A 23,444-nucleotide genomic window follows, 5' to 3' on the forward strand; every position below is an offset into this window, starting at 1 on the left:
GTAAATTGTCTTTCAGCCAAGCAGATATTGCAGTGACAAATATTGCATGAAACAATTCCCAAGTCACCTGTTGAACCTTGTGAAAAAAAAGCTTTAAAAGCTCGCTCACTTGCTCAAAAATTTTGTTACTTTGCGCATCTGAATTAAAATATTTCAGTGAGCAACCTCTAAGAGGATATATTTGGGAGGGTGAAATTAATGTTGAAATCAATATTAATTACTCCTCATGTTCTCACATACTCTTGATGTCTTCACATTTATAAGACTTCACTGCACAGGACAGTACACAGCATGTGAGGTGGTCCCTGCCTCATTGAGTACACAAAATTACTGAACAAGAAGTAAAAAAAATGGGAGTTTGGGTTTTGGTTTCATCTTTTTAAAATCATCCTTGCTATTATAAAAAATAACAGATTAATCAATTTCAAAATAATCTAATTTCACTTTGCAATGAATTGAGAACCCATTGATAAAGGTAACTTCAATGACATAATTTTAATTTCCTGAAATATTTGGCACTTTAGGACATTCTAAGCTAAGAACTAGATCCAACAAATGTCACCCAGACAAACTTTGAACTCATTAAGAAGCAGATCACAAGAAGCAGTAGTCAAAGGAAGGTAACCTAAAAGAAAAATATTCCTAGAGAAATGGCAATAAAACCTCAGCTACAAGCCTGCATGTTTTTATCAGTCATTTTAAATATCATGACATTAAAAAAATAATATATATATATATATAAAACAATCACTATTGGTACTCTGTTTCAAAAAGACAATATTGAAACACTGGGGAAGCTGAAGAACTTGAGAGTAGTAGGAACTCTCAGAGAGGGAAAGATAGGTTTCATGTCAGCCAGCAGGACACAAAGAAAAGCAGCATTAATTAGTCTCAGGCTGCATATTGAACCTACTTGTCTTTTTTTCATCCTATTGTTGAGCAGGTTTCCCATGTAAAACAGATTGAAACATCTTCCATCCTACTCTGTTTCATTCCCAGCAAAAAGGTCTAGGAAATCATGACAAAGATATCTGTAGAAAGGACCCAGAAGCATCCAATGAACTAGCTATTCTAGTGTATTGAAGCAGAACCACAATTACAGCTGCCTCACACATGGAGGGACAATAATCTAGATTTAAATGTACAACATTGTACATGGAAACAGAGTTACACCATGATCTTTTGAGAGTATATGAACACAATGAACATGTTCATTAGTGAAAAACATTGCCCACTCCTGCTCCTCCTCCACCCAAACTGCTCTTAGATGCCACATCAGCAGGTTATTTTTTAAGGAAAAAATCAAAGAATCCTTTTCTACCATCCATTACCTAGAACTCCATTCCATAGAAAAGAATTTGTCACTTCTGATGATAGTCAAGACTATCCTATCTCAACCCTAACTCTGCCCCGGTGTCTGTCTGAATTTACTCGCAACAGTGGGAGTTTTTATTAATGAAAGGAAAATAATCCAAAACATTTTCTGAGCTCCTGTGACTAATCTCTTCATGAATCACAGCTCCACAGTACAAGGCCAATGTTGTGAAAGACTGAGCTTGTGATCTGCCTGTTGGAGAGTTGTGAGAGGAATCTTTGGCAATTACTGTCCCCTAGAAGACCTGTAGGATTTTTGATAATGAGAAACCAGTATCTCAGAACAATCCCTGCAAAGATCATTTGCTGTAAGTGTTGAAGAGGTGTGAAAGGTGCGTCTGGAAAGGATCCCAAAAGGGTCTCTTGCATTGCTCTATTCTTTGCAAACAGCTAGCAGCCACTTCCCATCTTATGAAACACTGGGAGAAGCCACAAGGTCATCGTTTAGGAACAGTAAAGGCAGGTAAAGGTGAGTGAGACAGGACAGTCAGCAGAAAATCCAAGAAAAAATAGAAGGAAAGTTGGGTAACAACTCTACTACTTAGGCTGAATAGAAGTAGTTCTGGGAACAGCAGCTCAGAGAGGACATGTTTGATCTCCTGAAACAAAAATGATCAGGGGTAATTTTTTATTGATGGTGAAAAGTGTATAAATTTTAATAACACTGATACTAACTTCAGAAACTTATTTTCAAAGACTTGTGAAGACAGTTAAATAAAAATTTCATAGTGGACAGACAATCAAATCAGAGCTGACAACCTTCAATAATTAAATAAGCAAGACCAGAATAATGGATTAGTTATTTACCAAAGAAATTGCAGTTCAAGGGATGGTTGTTCTGCCACACAGAAAACACACCATATAAATACTATTTTGATACAAATTTTAATGTGCCACATAATTCATTATTATCTTCCATAACATTATAACAATTTATATTGAATATATATTACAGTTAGTAAAGTAACTTGGTAACAAAACTGAAAACGAATTTGCTGCTTTGAAGTTTCTTTTGGATTAAACCACTGGTAAATTCCAATCTGTCTGAAGAGCTATATAAATAGGGTGGAGTCCAGAATGTCCTTAGGATGATGTGATTTCCACTGCAAATATCACTGATAAGAATCAAACGTCTTGACCTCACCAAACCATGGACAACCCAAGAAATATCACATGAAAGATGGAAGCTAGTGTGTGGTGGCTAATAATTCCTCTGCTTCCTCCGTGCCACCGCCAAGCGCAAGGCCTGAATAATCAACTTCTCATTGTTCAGGACATTGTAATCAGTCAGTTTCACCAGTTTGTCAAAATTCTCTTCACTGAAACACACCTCTCTTGTTGTAAATGGGGAGAGGATGGTGGAGACATCAACTTTGCCTTCAGCCATCTCTTCAGGACTCCTTTCCACACCTAAGGGGACAAACCACAGAGAGATGCACCAATGAGGTTTTATTGCAGTATGTGGCTCCTATCAGTATTCACATAATTATAGGTAGAAAAGGGAGACTTGAAAGGAAAGATATAATTTGCCAGAGGGAAGTAAAAGTACTGTGCTAGTAGCACTGTATTCTTCAGCATCTGGATCAAGCCTCTGTCCAAATATGATTTTACATCATTTGATATTTACATCACTCAAAGAGCTTGAAGCTAGAACAACATTAGCAGCAGCAATGCTAGACCACTGCTGGGAACATAGTCTTTTTTACCCAAACTAGGAAAGCACAAGCAAAAAGGAAACCAGACACTCTTGCACTAGGTAAAATAATAGCCACCTCACTGAAAGTCCAGGAGAAATTATTGCACTCAGACAGAGGACATCATTCAATTAAAACCAAAGATCTCTGTCTGACTCAAGTCAGTCTGGGAGATTACTGTAAAATATGTGAAAAAATCTTGAACAAATGGGCTTCACACCAAAACCAGAAGAAGGTTTTTCCTTGTCTTTGTCTGCAAGCAGCAGTGCATGACAAGTCTGTAGAGTAAAACGTCTTGTGTTGAGAATGTACCCCTCATAGTGTACAAGTACTAGAACTCTGGAATTCATAATATCTCTAATAGTTCTTGTGAAATAAGTTCCTGTATTCATCTCAAGTGCTTTAAGAAAGATTCTGGAGTTCATATAGTTCAGACATACTGAGACCACCCAGTTATTTTTGTCAGTGATGACACCCATGCTGGCACTGGAAAGGTCAGAGATGACAGACACTAGATATGAAATGGAAAGGATTCACTAGGAAAATAACTTTTTATTAAAATTGCTGTCACAAATGACTCACCAGGAGCTTTGTATTTCTTGAAGGTGTCATTTACTAGGGGAAAAAAAAGCACTGTTGGAGCTTGTGGACTGTCAGCCTCTTCAAACACATAGCACTCCTTTAAGTTTTCCCTGTCTTCCTCACTTATCTCAATTTTGGGAAATGGAATTTCTTGCTCTGAGAAGTACTTCCCAATCTGATCCAGAGGCTGGAGGAATGAAAAAAAATATATATAAAATTATTACAATCAAAACTGATCCAGGGACCTGGATATGTTAAACTGCAGCAGCTAGCAGGAATATCCCAAGGTTTGAATCTTTCTCTGGTAAGATGTTAAATTTCAGATGGGAACAATCATAACCACACTTAGTTTCCCTGAGATTGGTATAAGATATGAAGGCCAAGACAGGTTTTCTCATCTAGTCTGTTAAAATATTGTCAGGACTTTCCATTGCCTTTGTAATTTGTTGTGTACAAGGATAACCAAAATCAGAGTTTCAGAACACTGCATCATTTTATAATATAATCCAGAATATAATCCAAAATATAATCCATCAATTTTTAAATAACTGTTGGATTCACTTCAGTGAAGACCTTGATGATTTTAAAATGCCTACATCCATCATCATCTAATACCCTTCTTAGTTACTGAGAAATCAATTACCTAATGATCTAAATAATAAATTAGATAATAATAATAATATAATTCTCATTCCAGTAATAAAGAGTTCTGTGGTTTGCCTGATGAGCACTAGAGACTAAAAGATCATGAAGGAAAAAGATCTCAGATACCATGGCTTTTCTTACCAGTGTTTGTGACCCTCCACTGTAATTCAAATGCAGGATGACGTCGACCTCCCTCTTTGATCTCAAAAGTGGTGGGTAGCTGGTATTAATGAAAAAGCCAGTATCAACCAGGGAGAGCTCACTGTCTGCTGTTTCCATCAGTTTATTTGGGAAGGAGTCTATCACTGTGTCTGAAACATAATTATTTCTCATTACAACAAATAAAACACAAGATTGATTTCTCCTCTGAAGGAAGGTAAAGAATAAAGAATAGACAATTTTACCCTCACTGTAGCTGTACTTATTTACAGGAGTGACATGTTACTGTTTTTTCCTTCCCCCTTCCTGGGCATCACAGGCTGCTTTAGCCCTAGAGGGGAGATCTCTCCTGCTACCTTAGGCTGAGCTCACTTTTCCCACAGGAACACAAGCCCCAGAGAAACAGATGCAATTTCACCTTTCAACATGCCCCACCAAAACTGAAATGCTATTCAAATCCAGCTTTCATGTACTCCATTTGTAAAGGGAGAAGCAGCATTTCAGAAGTCAGTCTCATCTCTTCCTGTTTGTTGGAAATCCCAAGTGAATTCCAAAACTTAAACCTCCTTAGAATATTACTGAAAAACATCCTGGTTTACTGTGCCTTTCCAGGTAGAAAATCCTTCACTCTCCAGGTACTTGTTATGCAGCTGGAAGCCTCTGATAAAATTGGGATACTGTGCAATTGTTGGACGTCCTGTTAAGACATCTCGCAGAGTAGAGGAGAAGACACTCGAGGGAGTGAACAGACACGTGTCTACTTCATAGGGATTCACAGACAGAAAGGGGTCTTCTGCTGCAAGATGGAAAGAAGAAATTTTAAGATAGTTTTCTGAAATTGTCAATATTTTAAAAAATTGAGTGACCAATAATGACAGGTATCATCATCCCCCACTCCAAAGGGAAATCAAACATAGTTATAAGCCCTTAAGGTCTATGTCACCAAATAAAATTCAGCATTAGACAGTGAATTAAATAATCAGCTACTTGCAGGCAGCAGGCTGCCAGGCAGAAGGCACCACTTTCCACTCTAAGCTTCCTCAAATGATGCCCACCTCTACTGTGGCACATGGTGGAGGGGAGAGAGAAGTCCCAAAATATGCAGGAGACCTGTCAATAGGACACCTTCAGAATGCATGTCAGTGTCACTCAGCAGCAACATCACCTAAATTAGGAGACCAGTCACTACATTGCACACTCCCCGTGCAATTAATAGCAAGAACAAGCCTTCTCCATGGGAAGTTCAGTCGAGAAAACAGCCCTCTGCAAGAGCCATTTTTTCTACCCATGTTACTACTGGCCAAGGAGGACCATACCCTAATTTAACAATCTTAAAATATGTTTTTGATACAACATAACTTTTACATGTCTGATGAATTCTGGTTTTATGTCATTATGACCTTCAAAAAAAGGTACAAAAAGTTTCAAAAAAAGGTACAGCCTTTACAAAGCTTTTTCAAAGAAGTGCAATTTAGTTTTAAATCAGGCAGAAAAAAAAATTCTTAGTCGACATCTCTGCTTTTTTTTTCCTTATCTTTTACTCTTTGACTTTGACAGCATTTCGTTATGCATTAGACATCTTCACAGAATATAAGCAATATATACCAGTGGTGCAAAAAAATTTAAAATCTCACCAATATCTTTTACTCTGTCTCTGGTCCATCTGCACCAGAAATCTTCTGAATCAGCAGCCAAATTCCAGACATACATCACATCTATGGAAAATATACTACTCCACATGCCTGAAAGAGGAATAGAAGCTGATTGATTGAGTGGCCTCAGAAGAATCTTAATTGACACATACCTTCAGTTCTTCCCATTGGATACTTCCTTTCTGTCTGCATGGATACCTCTGTGGACACATTTCCTGAGTATGTCCTTGCTGATGTAAACTCACACCTGCTCAACCCGTCTGCTGGTGTCTTTCCAGTGCTGTCCACCACAGACCACCTGCCTGCCCATACCAGCTGTCTCTCCAATAGACCACCTTTCCCCAAGGCAATAGTCACCTTGCATATAGCAGATCCGAGTCTCTGAGAGCTTCTTCACCATCCTTCCCATAAAAAATTGACTTCCAAAGTGTTCTGCGCGAATAGACGCTCCATATTTCAGCAGGCCAACTTCATAGGGAGTGAATTCCAGCCACTCTATGGCAACAGCAGCCAGCCCATGAAAGATCAATAACATGTTAACTAATACGAATCAGAAGAGTTCCAGGAAGCAAACAGTGAGAGAGACACTGGCTAGTTCATGGCATGCCATCCACCAGAAGTGGCTGTATCTGTATTGCCAGCAGTACTGATGCCATGGGGTACTTCCACACCGTGGCAGGGCAGTCTCAGGCTGTGATACAGCAACCTCCAGAAAAAAGCCCTGGCCTGAATGAAACCACAGGCATTCCCTTAACAGAGTTAATCTAACCCCAAAGTATGTGTTGCTCATGCATAACTTGTTTCCTTCAGGGCTCTAGTGACAGAGAACTTAGCATTCATTTGGTGTCATGTACTTAGCTGCTCATGTTAAACAAATACTGTGAAAATTAATGGTAGAGGAAATAGTGATTTTCCTGACATTGAACCCAAAAATTCAGTTTTTTCCTTTAATTATTCAAAATAAGACCATGTGCAGCCATCATATGAATTTGTTTCACTACAAGGTTTTTGTGACTGAATAAACTATAACTTCTTCTGTGGTATAACTATTCTTCTACTTTTAGCAAAATATAGAACTCAAATTTTAAACACTAAACACGCTTGGATTTTTTAATTTTATTTTTTTTTTGTCACTATTATCAAAAAATTTAAAGACTTACTGGGAGTTTCATTTGCAATTAGAATGAGAAGACTATCGTGTTAATAAAGCTGATTTTATCCATATCTTCTTAGTCTAGACCATTTAAATTATAAATTTGTTAAGAAATCTAAATCATTATCATTACCTCTGAATGCCTGGGCACTGTAGTTGGACTTGAGGTTGATGGCCACATAGATGGGCAGTGGGTTCTGGCCCTTATCCACTGCCTGACGTTGGTCTGAGAGTCTGTGCTCATCTTTCTGGTTTTGATTAAAAAGGGTTAATGGAATGAGGCAAAAACAACTTGCACTTCAAATAATATAATGTGAATTATCAGCCCTATCCAGCCTTATCCAAATTCTCTTTTCCATTCCCAGGTAACTGGACTGTTCCAAAATATCTGCCACTGGATATTCCAAACATTGCAAGTATCCCATAAGAAGCAGCTACACTCTGTATGGGTTCTCAGATTTTGAGATATGCAGATTGTAGGTTCAGCAAGAAAATAACAGTTACAGGAAAAAAATCATGCATCTAAGTAAAAGATAAAGTTCTTTCCTTGGCTGGGTCTTAGCAAATAATTGATCATATTTTAAGGTATTTTGCAAATATATGTATATTCAAGAATACATTCTATTGCACAAGACAATTTAAAACTTCATTGTATAAACTTAAACCAGAAGGAAACTGCTTAAGGTACACTATTTTTAAATTAACAAAATTTCTTAAAACTTAATATCATATTTAGAAAATAGTCTTTCACACTATGTGAATCATCTCCATATGCAGTCTATACCTAGGTCACTTTATAAATGCATATCTTCATTTATACTAGAGAAGCAAATTATTTCAAATTTTTAAGTGCCTCTTCTAGTCAGAATATTTTATGTCCAAAATTATTTATTTACAATTAAAAAAAAATATATTTTTTCTCAGGGTACTTCTTTCTTTAAGGAGAAAGAACAACTTTGACTGGTATGACATGGCTCCTTTAGTTCAAGGTCAACCTCTCTTTAATTTTAGAGCAGTGTTTCAATAATGAATCTGAATATATAATATTTAATCAACTACTAAACTAATAATTTGCATCAGTATTACTGAATGGCATCCCAGGATTTATTTTATTTTCTACTGTAGCTATAGAAGCTCAGCAGTGACGTGGAAGAAAGGAGTAATACCTTATCATGTAGCATGGACTCAATGACAAGACCCCAAAGGTCTATGAAGGAAGTGTTATGGCCTTCTTTAGTCCTCTCCATCAGGTCATTATAATAGTACTTCAGACAATCCAAAGAAAAACAGCAAATCTTGGATTTGGTTACTTGCTTGCGAGCTTCCTTGATTGCATCCTCCAGATATTTTTGTGACCAATTAGCATCTTCATATAAGTTTGCCATGGTCCTGAAGAAATGTTAGTAGAAAATAATGGAAGAGGAGTAAGGCTGTGGTTTGCTTTCAGAAAACATAAGTGCAAAGGGTTTGTCTGTTTCTTAATTCTGCGGGGTTTACAACTTAAAAATAAACACACTTAAAACACTCTCATTTCAGGAGCAAACAAAACCGCCAAGCTTTCCTGGTTTGGATGTGATAAAATGGGCTCAAAAATTAACTTGAAATTCGAGGGAGAAAAGAAACCAAGACCCAGGGCTATTGAATTCAAAGGTTCCACAAGTATTCATCAAATCTGTTTCTTGGAAGCTGGGGATTATTCTAGGGAGAAGACTACTACTACTCTGCTCTAGTCCTGCATTTGTCCCCATACATCTGCTAATGGCTTGTGCCAGCACGAGAACTGGGCAGTTTTGGGCATGTCCTTGCGTGACCATTCTTACTTGTCTCCTTGAAATCATAACACAGAGGGGTACATTCAAATCTCCACATACATACAGAGAAGTTAAAAGAAAAACCTACCATCGAAGTTTGGACTTACATAAAGTGACACACAACTCAGTGAAAAAAATTTCTCCACTTCCAAAGAGGTGTAGAGGAGTGGGGGTACCTAGAACCTACTTGATTAAATACTGCAGTTATTTTAAGTGTGACATCATCTGCTCTATGCCCACTGGGAGAAGAGAGCACTTCACAACAAGCCACCGTATCTACAGTCTCTCCAAGGTCAGTAACTTGATATCATTTGTTGGCCTTTTTTGCCAATATTAATTCCTCTAGCCCCAAGTACATATTTTACCAGAGGGAGATGCACTGTAAATCCAAAATGGAAGTGAGAATAACCAGCAAATGGCAGGCATAAATTCTTCTTCCCATCTTTCTTCAATTTGCAGTCTAAAGACAAATTCATTACATTTAGTCTAAGGTATAACTGATCAAATATGAGAAGGGAATAGAACATTTAGATGAAGATATCAGGCATAGACTGATAGTGTGGTGACAAAAGCAGTTTATGAGCATGGTGATTGATCTCTTACTCAGTATGTTTTGCTTCTTCGCTCCAGGTGGACAGAGAGTAGATTGTGGGGAGAAAAGAAATGCTTTTGCTTTGTTAAGTACCATATAAGCTAGTGGTGTTGTACAGAGTCCACAGTGTTGAGCAGAGAACACATAAACCTTGTTTGGGTCATTCTCACCATGTGGTACCCGATAAACCCCCGATGTAGGAAATGCAGTCTAACAGGTTGAGTTTCTGGAGGCCCAGCAGGCTGCCGTACATCGCTGTGAGCGACCTCGTTCCTCCCCCGGTTGTCGTAATGGCCACCACTGGCACCTGTTCAACACAGCGAGGCAGAAGGAGCAAAAGCTGTGCATGTATTAGACACAAGCAGCCCCTGGTGCAGAAATCAGATAACAAGTTGCAGGCATTGGTACAAGCAGGGATGCTACTTGGCATGAAAAGGATGTGATTGTTGCAGATGGCCTGTTTGCCACCACTTGACTGCTGCAAGGAGGAAGGCTTGTGTCTTACCCGCTCAGATGGGGTGGGAAGCTGTTTACTTAACATACAACTGGAAATCAACCTCATCACCCTGGAATTTTTCTCAAAGTGTATTATTAGAAGCTGTCATAGAAAATACAGGATTTACCACACCGGAGCAGATTAGGAATCTGTGATTCTGCCTCCAACAATGACCAGTGTCACAAAGGAACTCACAGAACCCTGTAATCAGCCAGACCACACAATAGCCAAAGCCTTCCTGGCCCCAGGCCATTAATTACTCTATGTCCTGAAGCACAGTCATTGATAGGGTTTCCCCCCTCATGATCCAAGTGTAATTAAAAAGACAGACTATTCTTCTCCTTATCTTTTCCTGATCTAGTACACCCTTTGCTTCCGTTAGCATCCAGAGTGTGGATGCTTCCACACCCCATGGAAAATGTCTATTTATACCTTTCAAGTAGTAGCTTCTAATTTCATAAAGGAATCTGCGTTCTAAAGTTAATGAATAGAGCATGAAGAAAATAATTCTCCTGCTCCATAGAAAAAAATGAAAGCACAAAAAAACCAGAGAATAGATGTTCTTCCTACCCTAAGAGCTCTTTAAGCTCTTAAACTTAGGAAATTTTATAAAATAATAATAATAACATAATAATAATAATGAGGAAAATCTCATAATCTTAAGTCAGAATAAACTCCAAAAATTATATCCTTATATTTACATTTTCTAACCTATTTTAAGTTAAAACTCTCACAATTTTTTTTAGATCAAATGTTAGTCAGTTAATAAGGTATAGGGCATATTTTCCCATAGTTGTCAAGTTAAACACATGAATAGGAGAGCCAGAGTAGTAAGACCTTTTCAGAAAACGGTTTTCTACATGTAAGGAAATTCTCAGATGTGTAAAAATGGTTAAAATGGTCCTTTCCAGCTTCGTTGAAAACTTTGTTTCCTGTATTGTTCTCTGCTCTGAAACCCAAACTAATATGTTTGAATCATATTTTCCACAGCACTCTATTTTTAAATGTCAATTAGAGTGTCCTTGTTGTTGGTACGTTTGTACTTTTCTGATTGTCAGCAACCCAGTTAGGCATCAGCAACTGCAAAACTTATGACTCTGTTACAGAGGCAGGAACAGGGTCAAGAGTGATCCAGCCAAACTTACGATCAGCTATTTCAGCTACAACTCAGTGGTGCTGTAAGATCCACTCTTCCTTGCCAGATTGATGGTTTTATTCTATTCCTCATTTTTCCCAACAATACACCTATTTTGCTGCAGAAACTACTCCAAGAATTTTTATTCAGATGTCTGTGGGAAATTTTTTTCCTCTCAAAACCCTTTCCACACATGCCACGGCCACCACCTTGTCTCTGTCACTGAGTTAGGGCCCTCTGTTTCACAGGCAGCATCCAGGTGTTCCATGTCTGCCCAGTATATATTTTCCTCCTGAGACTTGTGAGCAATACCCAGAATAAACAGGAAGGGACTGTTTGGGGAGCTGTTGAGAAGTTTTTTGGTCTATAAAGACATTATCCTGCTTCCCCAACTCTGCTACGTTAACAGACCACTGCTTCCCTTGCCCATGCCTTGCCCTAGGCCTGGCCAACGCCAGCAGGACTAATTAAGCTGGGATTTTATTTGTTGTTTGAATTTGTGAGCCAGGCCCTGGTCTCCTGAGAACAGTTGCTACCAGAGACTTAATTGGCTTGCCTCATGCTCTTTCAGATCCTCCTCCAAATTAAGAATCTTTTTCAGAGCAGCAGCAACATATTTCTTCCTTTTCCGCAGGAAGTCCTGCTCTTCCACGCACAGGCTGAACCCCAAGCGCACATCCAGGTCTCCCGAGCTGGAATAGACATTGGAACAAATCAATGCCCACATCAATTATAGCTGATTTCATGATCTGTAGGGCAGGTAACAAAAACATAATTCATCTGTAAAACAAGTTATTTCCAAGTCTGGGAAAATAAGCATTTCTACTGCCAGCAAGAAATAGCAGAGAGGATGAAGAAGAGTTTCCAAGGTGGTTTAGATCTCTTATGAACATGGACAAAAAGACAAGACACACAAGTCAGGGAAAGATCACCAAAAGGAGTAATTTCAGAAGTATTTTTTTCTGTATCCATTCCTGTTTATCACTATGACATCCTGGAAAATTCAAGTGATGACATCATCACTTGTTCTCAGGTTTTGACATTCCACTAACAGCCTTTAAAGTGAGGGTTCTAATGAGTTATGTGATAAAGTTTGAACTGCAGAGCAAGCATCACTCCCTCCTCAATCCCCAGCTTTGGGAAATCCAGCCTTTCACCTGCATCCTGAGCATATTCCTAGATAAGTATTTGCAAGCTTCATCCTGCAAATATACAGGAATATCCATCCCTTTTTCTTTTTTTTTTCCCATGGAATTTTGACCCTTGAGAAATGTGAAGCACAAGCAAAAGAAAATTTAAAAAAAAAAAGGTGCAAACCAAATCAAATGGCAGCTAATGTTACATGCCTTCAGCAACATAAAAATGCTTATTACTGAGAACACTAAATATTGACCAAATCTTCTGGGTCACATCACCCTCTGGTGGCTGCAAACTCTGTCCTGAAAGTAATTTTCACCAATATTTTATAAATATGAATGTTTCAATGATTAATGCTACTAACTTCTGTTCTCCAGAAAATTTGATTTAACACACAGTGTAATTTTGAAAACAGAATAAGGTCAAATGATTTAACTTACAAGAAACCAAACAACTGTTTTAGCAGTAGATTAACATTTTTCTTGCTTTCTTTCCATATCTGTGTCTGTTAAATTTACATGTCAATATATTTTGTTATGGGCTGAGGTTGTACAAGTAGCTCTCCATTTACACAAAGTTCTCTCACGCTGTGAAAATCCACCTTGACTTCCTTCTGTGTGTCATCCCATAATGGGGGTGCTGTGAACCACAGGATGTTTTCAGCTGTACCATAAAATGACATTGTCTTCAATTTTATCTGTCACTGGTGCAATTCTGCTCCTGCAAGTGGGTTGGCAGAGGTGCAGCTGGTCAGGTCTCAGCTCCCATCCTGCTCAGTGAAGCAGGTGGGGCAGAAGCCAGGCCACCCTATGTTTGCTTTGGTGATTTTGCAAAGTTAAAGACTGATAAAGTTTATTTCAGTCATTGTGCAGATCTGACTATTGGCATAAAAGGGAAATAAAATTAATAAGTGACTAGCACATGTGTGAGAGCAGACTAATTTACTCTGAATGAGTAAATGAGACTCCTACTGAGCCACACAATCCTGGAACTGCAGCAGACTTGCACTTACCTCAGGCACCACGTGAGCACCACACACAGCACTCACGCAGTACGTGTTCATCTCTGCACCTATCACAGAAAAAGCCTACATAATTAGTTTACAGTAGTCCTGGATGACAGGACAAAAAGGGGCTATCTTACCATTTTCTAGCCGTCAAGCACAAGTGAAATGAATTATCCTGGAAAATGAGAAAGGTAAAGCTAATTACTACCAAATTTTAAAGCATTTCTTTCCTTCAAGCTCAGGCAATGTTCAGACTAAAAGAGGTGGTTCTCAAATAATAAACCATATGGCTGAGGACATTCTTTTTATACAATTAACCAAAGCCTCACTCCCCACCTTGGAATCAAATTTTCTCTTCTGTAATAAGTCTGTGTGTCTGGGGTAGGTAGTGTGCCATAAGCTTCCATGTTTACGTCACTTCCTAGTCTGAACACTTAGAAGGGGCAACAAGAATGAGAAAAGTTACCTTATTAAAACAAAATTTAAGAAAAATACACAATAGTACCCCAAATATCAATATTTAGATAAACTAAAATCTGAACTAAGATAATAATCTGAATAGGTCTTTTTTCAGTTCTCAGCCAGTATTACCCCAATATTAAAAAAAAAAGGAAAAAAAAAGGTGGTTTTGAATGGATGTGCATTTGACAGACTTTTTTTGTTCCTTGAAACCACTTAATCCTAACTGTGGGATAGAGGTTTGCAACAACTTTTGTATTATTAAAATTATTGTTAACACCTTCTTCCTTTAAAGTGAATATGGCAAACTTGGCGAATTTTTTTAACGTTCCTAATGAATTGCTGTACAGTTTGATACAGTGTTTTTTTATACTTGGTAACTTTATTTCTAGCGGGACAACATTAAGCACATTTTAAAATGCATATTTCAAAAGGTTCACAGCACTCACCTCTTCTAGTGTTATTTCCTTCTGCAGAGGGAGTGAATTCAGGGGGAAAGAAAGGACCCCAGATTTCTCTGTTTCATTTCCATCAGCCAGCTGAAAAAGTGTAAAAAGCAATTGAGTATAAACACATGAAGGTTTTATCATCTCTAGAACTGCTCCAACAAGAAGGCTAGTTCAGCTTAATGGTTCTATTAATTTCTTGTTCCAATTTCATTTAGGTTAATAATAACAGACAGAAGGAGAACTTACCTCTTCTGGTAATAGGATATCTAGTTTTGTCTGGTCATTTATGATGCAGTGGAATATGATTATATGAAGGCTGGGGCCAGAGTCCAGCAATATCTTCTGGCTTCCTTCATGGGATCCTTTCACTGTAAATGTAAGCTCTGGATCTAAACAGAGAGGCAAGGAACAAGCAGAATTTTAACTATTACAAGCAAACACACATAACTAATTAAAAAATCCAACCTGCATCTATTCTGCATGCTTTTTGTTGAATTTTTCCTACACCACAATGACTATACAGACTTCAGATGGCCAAAACAGACTGAAAACTGATTTAAAATATCTTGGTGAAACTATATAAATAACCAATGTACAGAGTTCACAAATTTTTAAAATACTATAGGCTGCTATTTGTTAGTTGCTTTCCATGAATAAATTAAACCAAGATTTGGATTTAAAGGTGTGTCATTTTAAAGGCGTTTTGGATTATTCATGTTGCATAAAAGTCACTTACTTGATGTCAGTCTGTTCTAGTTCATAGTATACGTTTTATAATATTAAGACTAACAGTTAAAAGTTCTATAAACCCAAAACTCAATCAGACTACTTGGCATGTGCCTTCATGTCACCAAAACTGAAACAACCTAAAGGCTGTGTTTCTTGTACAGAAAAGCTTTTATGTTTACAGAGAAATTATATGTTGCTCTCCTGCAAGATCAGGGCCAAGAGACATATAATTTTAGGTCACTAACCTTTCTTCCCCATGTTACATCTCAGTCTGAAATTTCCTATAATGCAACTCAGTCACTGCTACCATTTTCTTCACAGAAGTCAATTTTCCATTAACAAATTAACTCAGAATTCAGAGTCATGAGTTTTTGAGAGTTGCCCCAGGAGCAGCATTACACAAGCTACTGTTCATTTAAATCAACTTAAAAACTAATGAAGAATCTTGCTGTATTTGTTAGAGCTATATTTTATAGACAAAGTACTGATATGGGGATTCTATGGTAGCAGAAGACTTTCCTGCAATTTGTGAAGACCCCTTTCATACAACTTTACATTTAAACTTATGTTTATTATTTTTATTAAGGAACCAAAAAAAGTCTCCTTCAGAACCCTAAATACGCACAAACTTTGATCAAGTCCAGATCAAACATATGGGATAAGATTTCTACATATTAGTTATAAGATAATTTTAAAAGATCCCACTTAGAAAAAACTTCTTTTGAACAAACAATAAACAAAGAGAACTAACCTCATTTTTCCAAGTTTCTCATTCTACTACATGTGACTATTTTTGCATCTGTATAAGATTTGCCTCATAACAAAACACTTGACAAACTTGAATTTTGACAGGTACAATCTTTTGGCAAGGTGGGGCATGGCAAAACTAAGTATTGTGACACAGATAGAGCAATGTGCACAAACAGATTATTAATTTTTTTCAACATCTGTTATAATGACTGAATCAGAACACAAGAACAATAGGCTAATGAAGCAATAACCTCACTTGTGGATTGCTGCTTCAGCTTCCCTGTATCCACTCTAACCTCCAAACAGGAAACCTCACGTGCCTGCAGCAAGAGAGGATGAATGATGATTGAGAGAAGTGTAAATGTCATTGCAGGTGATTCATACTGTTTCCAACCAACCCCTCTGATTGATCAGTGAGCAAGACAATTATTAGCTATTACTATGTCTTCAGATAACACAAGGCCAATAGTGATATGGTATTTCTATTCAAAACTGAAATTAAGAGCAACAACTCATGAACTCCTTGAACTTGGAGAGATAGTTAAACAAAGAAGATGAGCCCAAGTCAAAATAATGAATGCATTAACATATGGGACTATTTTTATGAGCATTGTAACACTTTCTTCATTAACTCCTGATAGTTCTGAGCCTATAATTTATAGAAGAAAGTAGGTGGCAATACTAGGTTTATGACACAGGTCAAAGTTTCCAGAGTTAGAAACATGAACACTTGTTATTCAGACACAAGAAAGATCATAATAAGTATATATTTTACCACTAGTACTCCATTTGTAATAATGCCATCAGGGTAGTCCAGACTGAAAAAAAAAAAAAAAAAAGATAATGTCATGGGTGGGAAAACTCAAACAATATTTAAATCTATGGTTAACACATTACTTGTTACAAGACCTTTGACATTTCTGACTTTAACATTCTCACTCAAAAATACTTTAAAGCTTAAGATTAGATGATGAGCCGAGTCGCAACTTTCCTATCCACTCATGATAGAATATGAAGCTGGATTTCTACTCCCGTGGTCTTATACATTTGCTTTAGTAAACTATGCAATAAATACTGGTATGAGACATTGATTTTGAGGACAGCTGCAATTGTTAAATCCATCTTGAGTCTTTGGAGTATTACAGTTTTACCCAGGTTTTTGTACTTCAAAATCTAATACAACCGTCTAGCTTTTCACAACTTACAAAAAAATTACTCTAATGGCAGAAGAAATGGTACTTACCTCTGAAGTGACCTGCAAATCACACCTGAGATTATAATAAATCACTTCATGTATAGATGTGTTTCCACATCTAGGGACAGGGGTGAATTCATATACTGCAGCCATCAATTTCTATATTCTAAGATACTTTTCCATGAGAAAAATTGAAAAATTAGGTATTGTCTCATTAAGGATATCTTATAATTTACCATTTCATTAAATTGCGGATGTAAATTCATATGTCTGAAGAACTCAGATTACTCCAAAGGGAATACACACATATGTAACCTTACAAGGAATGAGCACTGACTCCCCAACCTGCTGCAGAGAGTATGAGCTGTTTATTCAAACTTTGCAAGCCATGGATTACACATTCTGAGGTCTCATACAGTTCTGTAATTGATCCATGTATTTTATCTCAGCTGAAACTAAATAATGCAATTTCTTTAAAATTAGATGAATTACATTTTTTTTGTACAATTAAAGTGAAAATTTACCACAACAATTAGATTTCAGTATAAACATACACGATAGCATTCACTCAAAATTGTAAAGCTCAAACAGTTTAAAGCTCTGTTTCCAAGTCAGTGTCTTCCTTTAAGAAAAAAATATGAACTGGTTAAAAACACAGCAGAACATTCAGGAAAAACTTTCCACTATAGGAAAACATCAACAACAAAACTCAAGCAAACACCTCTGGTTAAAAAAACTCAGTTATAAACTTTAAAATTTTGTAAATTTTTAAAAAAACATATTTCTAAAGAGTTCAAAGAACATTGGTCAGGAATTGGTAAAAATGTACTCAGTGTTTCCACCTGCATACAGGTAAATGGGTATAAGCACCACTCCAGTTTTGTTCCAGACACAAATTTTTGTATTCAATTACTATTTTGTGGTCAAATAGTTATAACATTACATGACATATAGTGTCACCATCCTCAATTATTTAATTAAAAAATTAAGGAACCAAGAAACAGCATGGTAGATATCAGAAGACCTCAGCCTGCATAGCCTGGTGAAATGAAAGTGCAAAGACAGGTAAAGATATCTCTTCATGGAGGTAAACAGCCAGTCAAGTCTTGCATTATTTGAGTTGCTGGTATCAGCAAAGTATAAAGTTAGGTGGAAAATTAGGAGGTCCATGACCTTCAAACAGGGTGGGAGAACCTGAATTGTTGTACAGAACAGAGCAGAGCTTGGAAGGCTCCTGGGAAGAACCAGGACACCTCAGTCATGAAGGACCAATGGCTGAGTGTTGCTATTGGGCTGTCACCTCTGCTGCATCACGGTAAGTAAGCCCAGCTCCTGTCATTTGTTAAGTTACTCCCCATGCTGCTCTTCTAATTTTTATATCCCAAATTTCAAGGCTTCTGCTAGTCACAGCATAAAACAGATGCTTTAATTTTTAAATTTTTTTTTTAACTTGGTGGTTTGTTTTTAGAAGAGCAAGGGCACTCATCTTTCTCTGAAACTCAGGACATCAGCTGTGGCTAGAAACATAGCTGAGCTGGGTGCAGGAGAGCTCAGCTTGGCAGGTACCTTTGAACATTTTGCCTAGCTTTGGAGCACTGAATAATTTCCAGTAGTTGGGATTAGCTGGTAATTTCTCTGACAGCCGACCTGCTATTAGACAGCTCTCATCACACAGAGTAATGCTCCTCTTCTGGTCTCCATCACAATTTGTGATTTGCGGGGCTTTTTTATTGCAGACATCAGTTTTACTAGGAGAATTGGGAGTATATTATGGCCTGTAGCAGGGAAAGACAAAAACAGAGACTCTGGGAATCCTTTCTCACTAGAAGTCTGTTGAAGGAACGCCTAAGGTTGCAGTGCACTCTATGAACCCAGGGATCATTTCCCAACACCTGGTATACATCAAACTTCTGCCTTCTCCTTTTTGGATTATGCCTGACTTATAATGAATGAAATGGGAAATTCTGAGTAGGAACACACAGATTCTTATATTGCAGCTCTCATTGAGAACAGGTTACTGTGCTCCATTTCACCAGAGAATCTGGATTTTTTGATACCTATTTACAAAATTTGAATTCCTTCGTGTCAGATCCAGCTTTCCCTTCCTTTAGTAGCCTCCATAATAATGCAGGCTACTTTTCTGAACTTTCTGACAACCCAAGAGAAGCATGGGGGATGGCACTTTCACTAAAGAAAGCTGTATTCACCTAAAATATTCTTTCTTAACTTCAAACTTATGCCTTCAGTTCTCCTTCACACATAAATACAAACAGTACATTTGACCCCCAGCTGATGGAGACTCAGCCTGAGGGTTTCTCAGCAGTGTCCAATCCAAATGATTGGCATGATCTGCTGTTTCCCCCTTCACATTAGGAGGATCTCTCAAAATAACACAGCAGAACTACAAAGAAAGAAAAAAAAATACTTTAATTTTCTAAAAATTCTGCTTTTGCCATATTCCAATAATAATTTAACTTTTATACAGATTTTTGTACACCTATTTACATTTATTTGTGTTAATTGGGCTTTGTTTTAAACATAGTCTTTCACATTTGAAAACAAAAAAATGGGAGAGGGAGTGGAGATGAAAAGCTGTGTAAGAGTGGTCCTTCATTCTTCTAAGAGTTGTTAGAGATGCACTTCCTCAGCTTGAGACATCTGAAAGATAAAAGAGGCCAAAAGGAAGGTCAGGAGGTGCAGCAAATACCCTGGGGCTCTTAGACCTCTCTTGGAAACTCAAATCACCTTGCAGTTTAGCAGAAGCCCCTTTGTGGCCCCTCAGTGTCAGGTGTGGGCTTCAGTAGAAGTCGGAGGGGAGGGGGATGTTGAGCGAGCGCAGCCACCTGGTCCAGCGGGACCCCGTCCCTGTAGCAACACGGATGGGCTCGTTCTGATGCTGGACCCTGCCAGTGGAGACACGGGAGGAAGCCCAGGTTACCACTGATAATCCCCAGAAAACAACACACAAAGCACTAAAGCACGTGAACCGGCAGCCTGTGTACAACGGCCTTACCTTTTCTGTCACTGCTGCCCAAGCGCAGCAGCTCTCACGCCAGCTGGGCTCGTGTTATGGGCCCAGAAAACATTGGGCAGGCATTTGCAATCCCTTGGCTCAGTTCCTGATGAAAAGACACTTGGAGGAAGGAGCAATCCTTCCTCTCTGTGTTGTTAGGACCCAAGATCTGGCCCTCAGTGCCTGCCACTGCAGCAGAGAGGTGAGCATTTGCTGGTACTGCAGCAGTGGTGTAAGGGTGAGGCAAAACTAGAGAGGGTATTCATCTTGCTGTTGGTGGAAACCCACTACCAAAATGAAGCTTTTCTTCCATTTTAAATAAAATATAACAGGAATGGATGCAGGAACAAATTTCATACAGCCCTCCAATGTGATGTGAGGTAATTTTTATAATGTTCGTTTTGGTAAAAGTAACATAAAACACAACCTTTGCTGTGAGGTTATAGACAAATAAAAATAGGAGTGTCAAAGCCACTATCATAGGTGCAACCCAGGAAACATTCTTGGCCTGGGGTTACACTTCATGTGTGGTATTATTCATCTGAAATGCTGGAAAGAAAGAACAAGCTAATGTAATAAATCTTGCAATTAGTAAAATCTAGAATGAAAATGGGGAAGAAATTTAAAACTGTGGAAAAAGAACATCAGGAAAAATTGCTGGTGGGAATAATTATTAATTTCATAAATAAATTACCGTTATCACCCCCCAAAAAGTATGTTATCATTGTTCCCATCACTATGCAGGATTTCTAGAAACTATCCCACATGCTTAGCTGTATTCCTTGTTATCAGAGGGCTCTCTCCCTCTGAAAATTAATCTCTGTCAACACTTCTCCCCATCCAGCATTGCCAAGAAATCTTGCCTAAACCTGCTGAGCTCGTTCAACACAGAAGAGGTTGGTTTGGGTCCATAGCTTTCTGGTGACCCATCTCAACTACTTCACTTCCGTTGTTCAGACCTTTCCAGTGCTCTCTAGTTTATCTATGCAATCCATTGTCTACAATTTTAGTGGACAAATCCTTTCATTAATTACTCCTGACATCACACATTCTAAAGTGAAGGGAATAAAACATCCTCTCAATATCCTAACAAGACCACAATATTTAACCAACCCAGATGTACTTAGACTCTTTGCTCCAGACTCAGCTGACGGGCAGAACAGCATTGACCAGCAACAAATGCAAGAAATGTGAATGAGGGATAGTAGAGGAAAGGTCTATCTGCCTCTTCCAACAGGAAGCCCATTTTCTCAGTCCTACTGTGAGCTCACTGGGACATTCCCTCATTTATAATGCAGCACCTTCTTGCCTTTGCATGTGGAGTTCTCCAGGCCATAACTATTACATTGGTGACTCAAGAACCACACTATGAATGAAAAATAGTAGATCAGATGCCTTCTTGCTGGAGCACCTGAGCCATGACTGTCATGCTTTTTAAAACCTCTCCCTTGAGACTGCAAAAGATTCTTTTTATTGGTACAGTTCCAGCCATCATCTTCCAACCAGTAGAATTCCTACTCAGGCACCACTTGCAAAAACTGTCCCATTTCTGACTTTATTGAACACAACTCCAGGAAAAGGCAATTGGCTACAAGGTCAGAGTTTGGCACAGAGCTGATGGCACACATGCTCCAAGACAAGTTCCAACCTCTGCTTCCATACACAAACCCACTTGTGCACAACCACCAAGCCAGAGAACCTGCTTGGATGTCCCTCATTAAAGACTGGATTATCAAGAGTATGATTCTCTGTACCAATGCCATGAGCCAGCCTGTAACTTGCAAAAGAAGGAGGACCCTAGACAGGATATTTGTGATGCCTACTGGAGCTTCCCCATTGCCATTACTGGTGTTGTGACACTCCTGAGATGTGACAGGCACCATTTGTCCTGATGCTTCTGGGCCTTTTGCCAGTTCTGGTGCAGAGTAAACAACAAACAATCCACCCTGGTGAGTCTCTATGAGTTGTAATAAGAGATTTTGAGACTCTTTCAGCTCTGATAGCTTTTTTGTGCGCAAACACCGAGATCTTTCCTTCTCCATTCTTAACACTGAGCTACTGTCCTTTCACCAGCAAGTTCTCATTTCCTCTGCTGTCAGGAATCCGAAGTGCCCACCCGTGTATTATCCTGCTAGGCCTCCTGAAGTGCCCCAAATGCCTTGGGAAGGTTCCAGCAGTACCATCTAAGAGGAGCACCTTCTCCAAATACATCCTCTAAACAGTAAAACTCTACCAACAGCTTTCAAGCCTGCCAAGTGAAGCTGCTGCTGCTCCTCCAGCTTTCCTGGTTCCTCAGCCCTCAGACTCCCACAGTGGTCTTTGGGCCTTACTTTATGGAGAATACTTGGTTCCTTTCTCCACCACAGCTCCCCATGTGTAGCCAGATGAATTGAACAGATCAGCTTATGGAAGTGCATTTTATCATCTTGTGGATTTGAAAAACCAGATTCTCCAAGAAGGGAGTAATTAAGTCATTCAGGCTTGGCACTCCTTCTAAGGGTCACAACTTCCTGAATATTGTCATTTGTCCTCATACTTCCTTGTGCGTCTCATTGACTCAGTGAGAAAAAAGAGAGCAAGACTGGTGCCAAGAGGCAGAATTCAAACAGGGAAAAAAAAAAAAAAAATCACATTTCAGATATTTGAAATATAAAAGTATGTATTCTAAAATTCCATTTTACTAGACTTGAATGAAAACATCTAGACACTTCTTTTAGAGACTGCAGGTTTAAGAAGCACTAACACATATGAACCAGCTTTTCAGACTGTTTTTATACTGAATATAACACTTAATTAAGAATTTAGGACTTTACTCACGTGTTCTGCAATGTGAACTCCACCTCCAGCTCCTCACGTGCCTGAAGAGAGAAGATGAAAAAAAGAAAGACTGATTACTTATTTTTCTTCACAACTTGCATCATACCAGTTACATATAATTTTTTAAATATGCATTTAGAATAGAACTTGGGATAATTCCAAGAATATAAGAAAAAACATAGTGTTGACTGAAGATATAGAATTTTAAGATATTGAAAAAGCAGTTGCTAAAATTAGTTTTTTTAAATCTAAATGCTTTATGAGCATCTCTGCCTGCTTACAAACTACTATTCTGCTAAAACAGCTTTTTGTTCAGATTTTAATTCCCAACACAAAAAGAATTAACCTCTTTAACACCATTACAGTTAAAAGGAGCTGAAAATTCAGAATTTACACCAAGAGCCAACAAGCGTCCCAGAACTATTCAGAATGAGGACTGGATAACCAGTTCTATCTAGTTCCATCCTATATTTTTAGCATAGATATTTGTTGAAAACAAAAGTTAGCAAAAAGCCCTCATTAAAGTCTTTCTTAGAATAGCAGCAAAATATAGTTTAAATAGATGTTTCCTCCAATGAAACTCTGTAAAAGGACCT

At 38.2% G+C, this 23,444-nt stretch overlaps 1 protein-coding gene across 2 annotated transcripts in view; it reads right to left on the minus strand.

Annotated features, from left to right (window-relative positions):
• Nucleotides 1–2,240: 2,240 nt before the first annotated feature.
• Nucleotides 2,241–23,444, minus strand: part of LOC111930079 (cytosolic phospholipase A2 epsilon-like) — a 32,304-nt gene continuing 11,100 nt past the window's right edge. For both annotated transcript variants that reach the window (XM_086891762.1, XM_086891761.1), the window contains 16 exons: nucleotides 22,849–22,889; nucleotides 16,599–16,641; nucleotides 16,080–16,143; nucleotides 14,591–14,733; nucleotides 14,345–14,434; nucleotides 13,574–13,611; nucleotides 11,850–11,985; nucleotides 9,833–9,969; nucleotides 8,426–8,648; nucleotides 7,393–7,507; nucleotides 6,464–6,601; nucleotides 6,089–6,196; nucleotides 5,059–5,250; nucleotides 4,437–4,606; nucleotides 3,651–3,837; nucleotides 2,241–2,784 (listed from right to left, as the gene is read on the minus strand). In XM_086891762.1, coding sequence (XP_086747888.1) covers nucleotides 2,576–2,784; nucleotides 3,651–3,837; nucleotides 4,437–4,606; nucleotides 5,059–5,250; nucleotides 6,089–6,196; nucleotides 6,464–6,601; nucleotides 7,393–7,507; nucleotides 8,426–8,648; nucleotides 9,833–9,969; nucleotides 11,850–11,985; nucleotides 13,574–13,611; nucleotides 14,345–14,434; nucleotides 14,591–14,733; nucleotides 16,080–16,143; nucleotides 16,599–16,641; nucleotides 22,849–22,889 — 2,034 coding nt within the window. In that variant the 3' untranslated portion in view covers nucleotides 2,241–2,575. The remainder of the gene's footprint in view (nucleotides 2,785–3,650; nucleotides 3,838–4,436; nucleotides 4,607–5,058; nucleotides 5,251–6,088; nucleotides 6,197–6,463; nucleotides 6,602–7,392; nucleotides 7,508–8,425; nucleotides 8,649–9,832; nucleotides 9,970–11,849; nucleotides 11,986–13,573; nucleotides 13,612–14,344; nucleotides 14,435–14,590; nucleotides 14,734–16,079; nucleotides 16,144–16,598; nucleotides 16,642–22,848; nucleotides 22,890–23,444) is intronic.

This window comes from Cyanistes caeruleus, chromosome 6 (genome assembly GCF_971803275.1).
Source record: "Cyanistes caeruleus chromosome 6, bCyaCae1.hap1.1, whole genome shotgun sequence".
In the NCBI taxonomy this organism is placed as follows: domain Eukaryota; kingdom Metazoa; phylum Chordata; class Aves; order Passeriformes; family Paridae; genus Cyanistes; species Cyanistes caeruleus.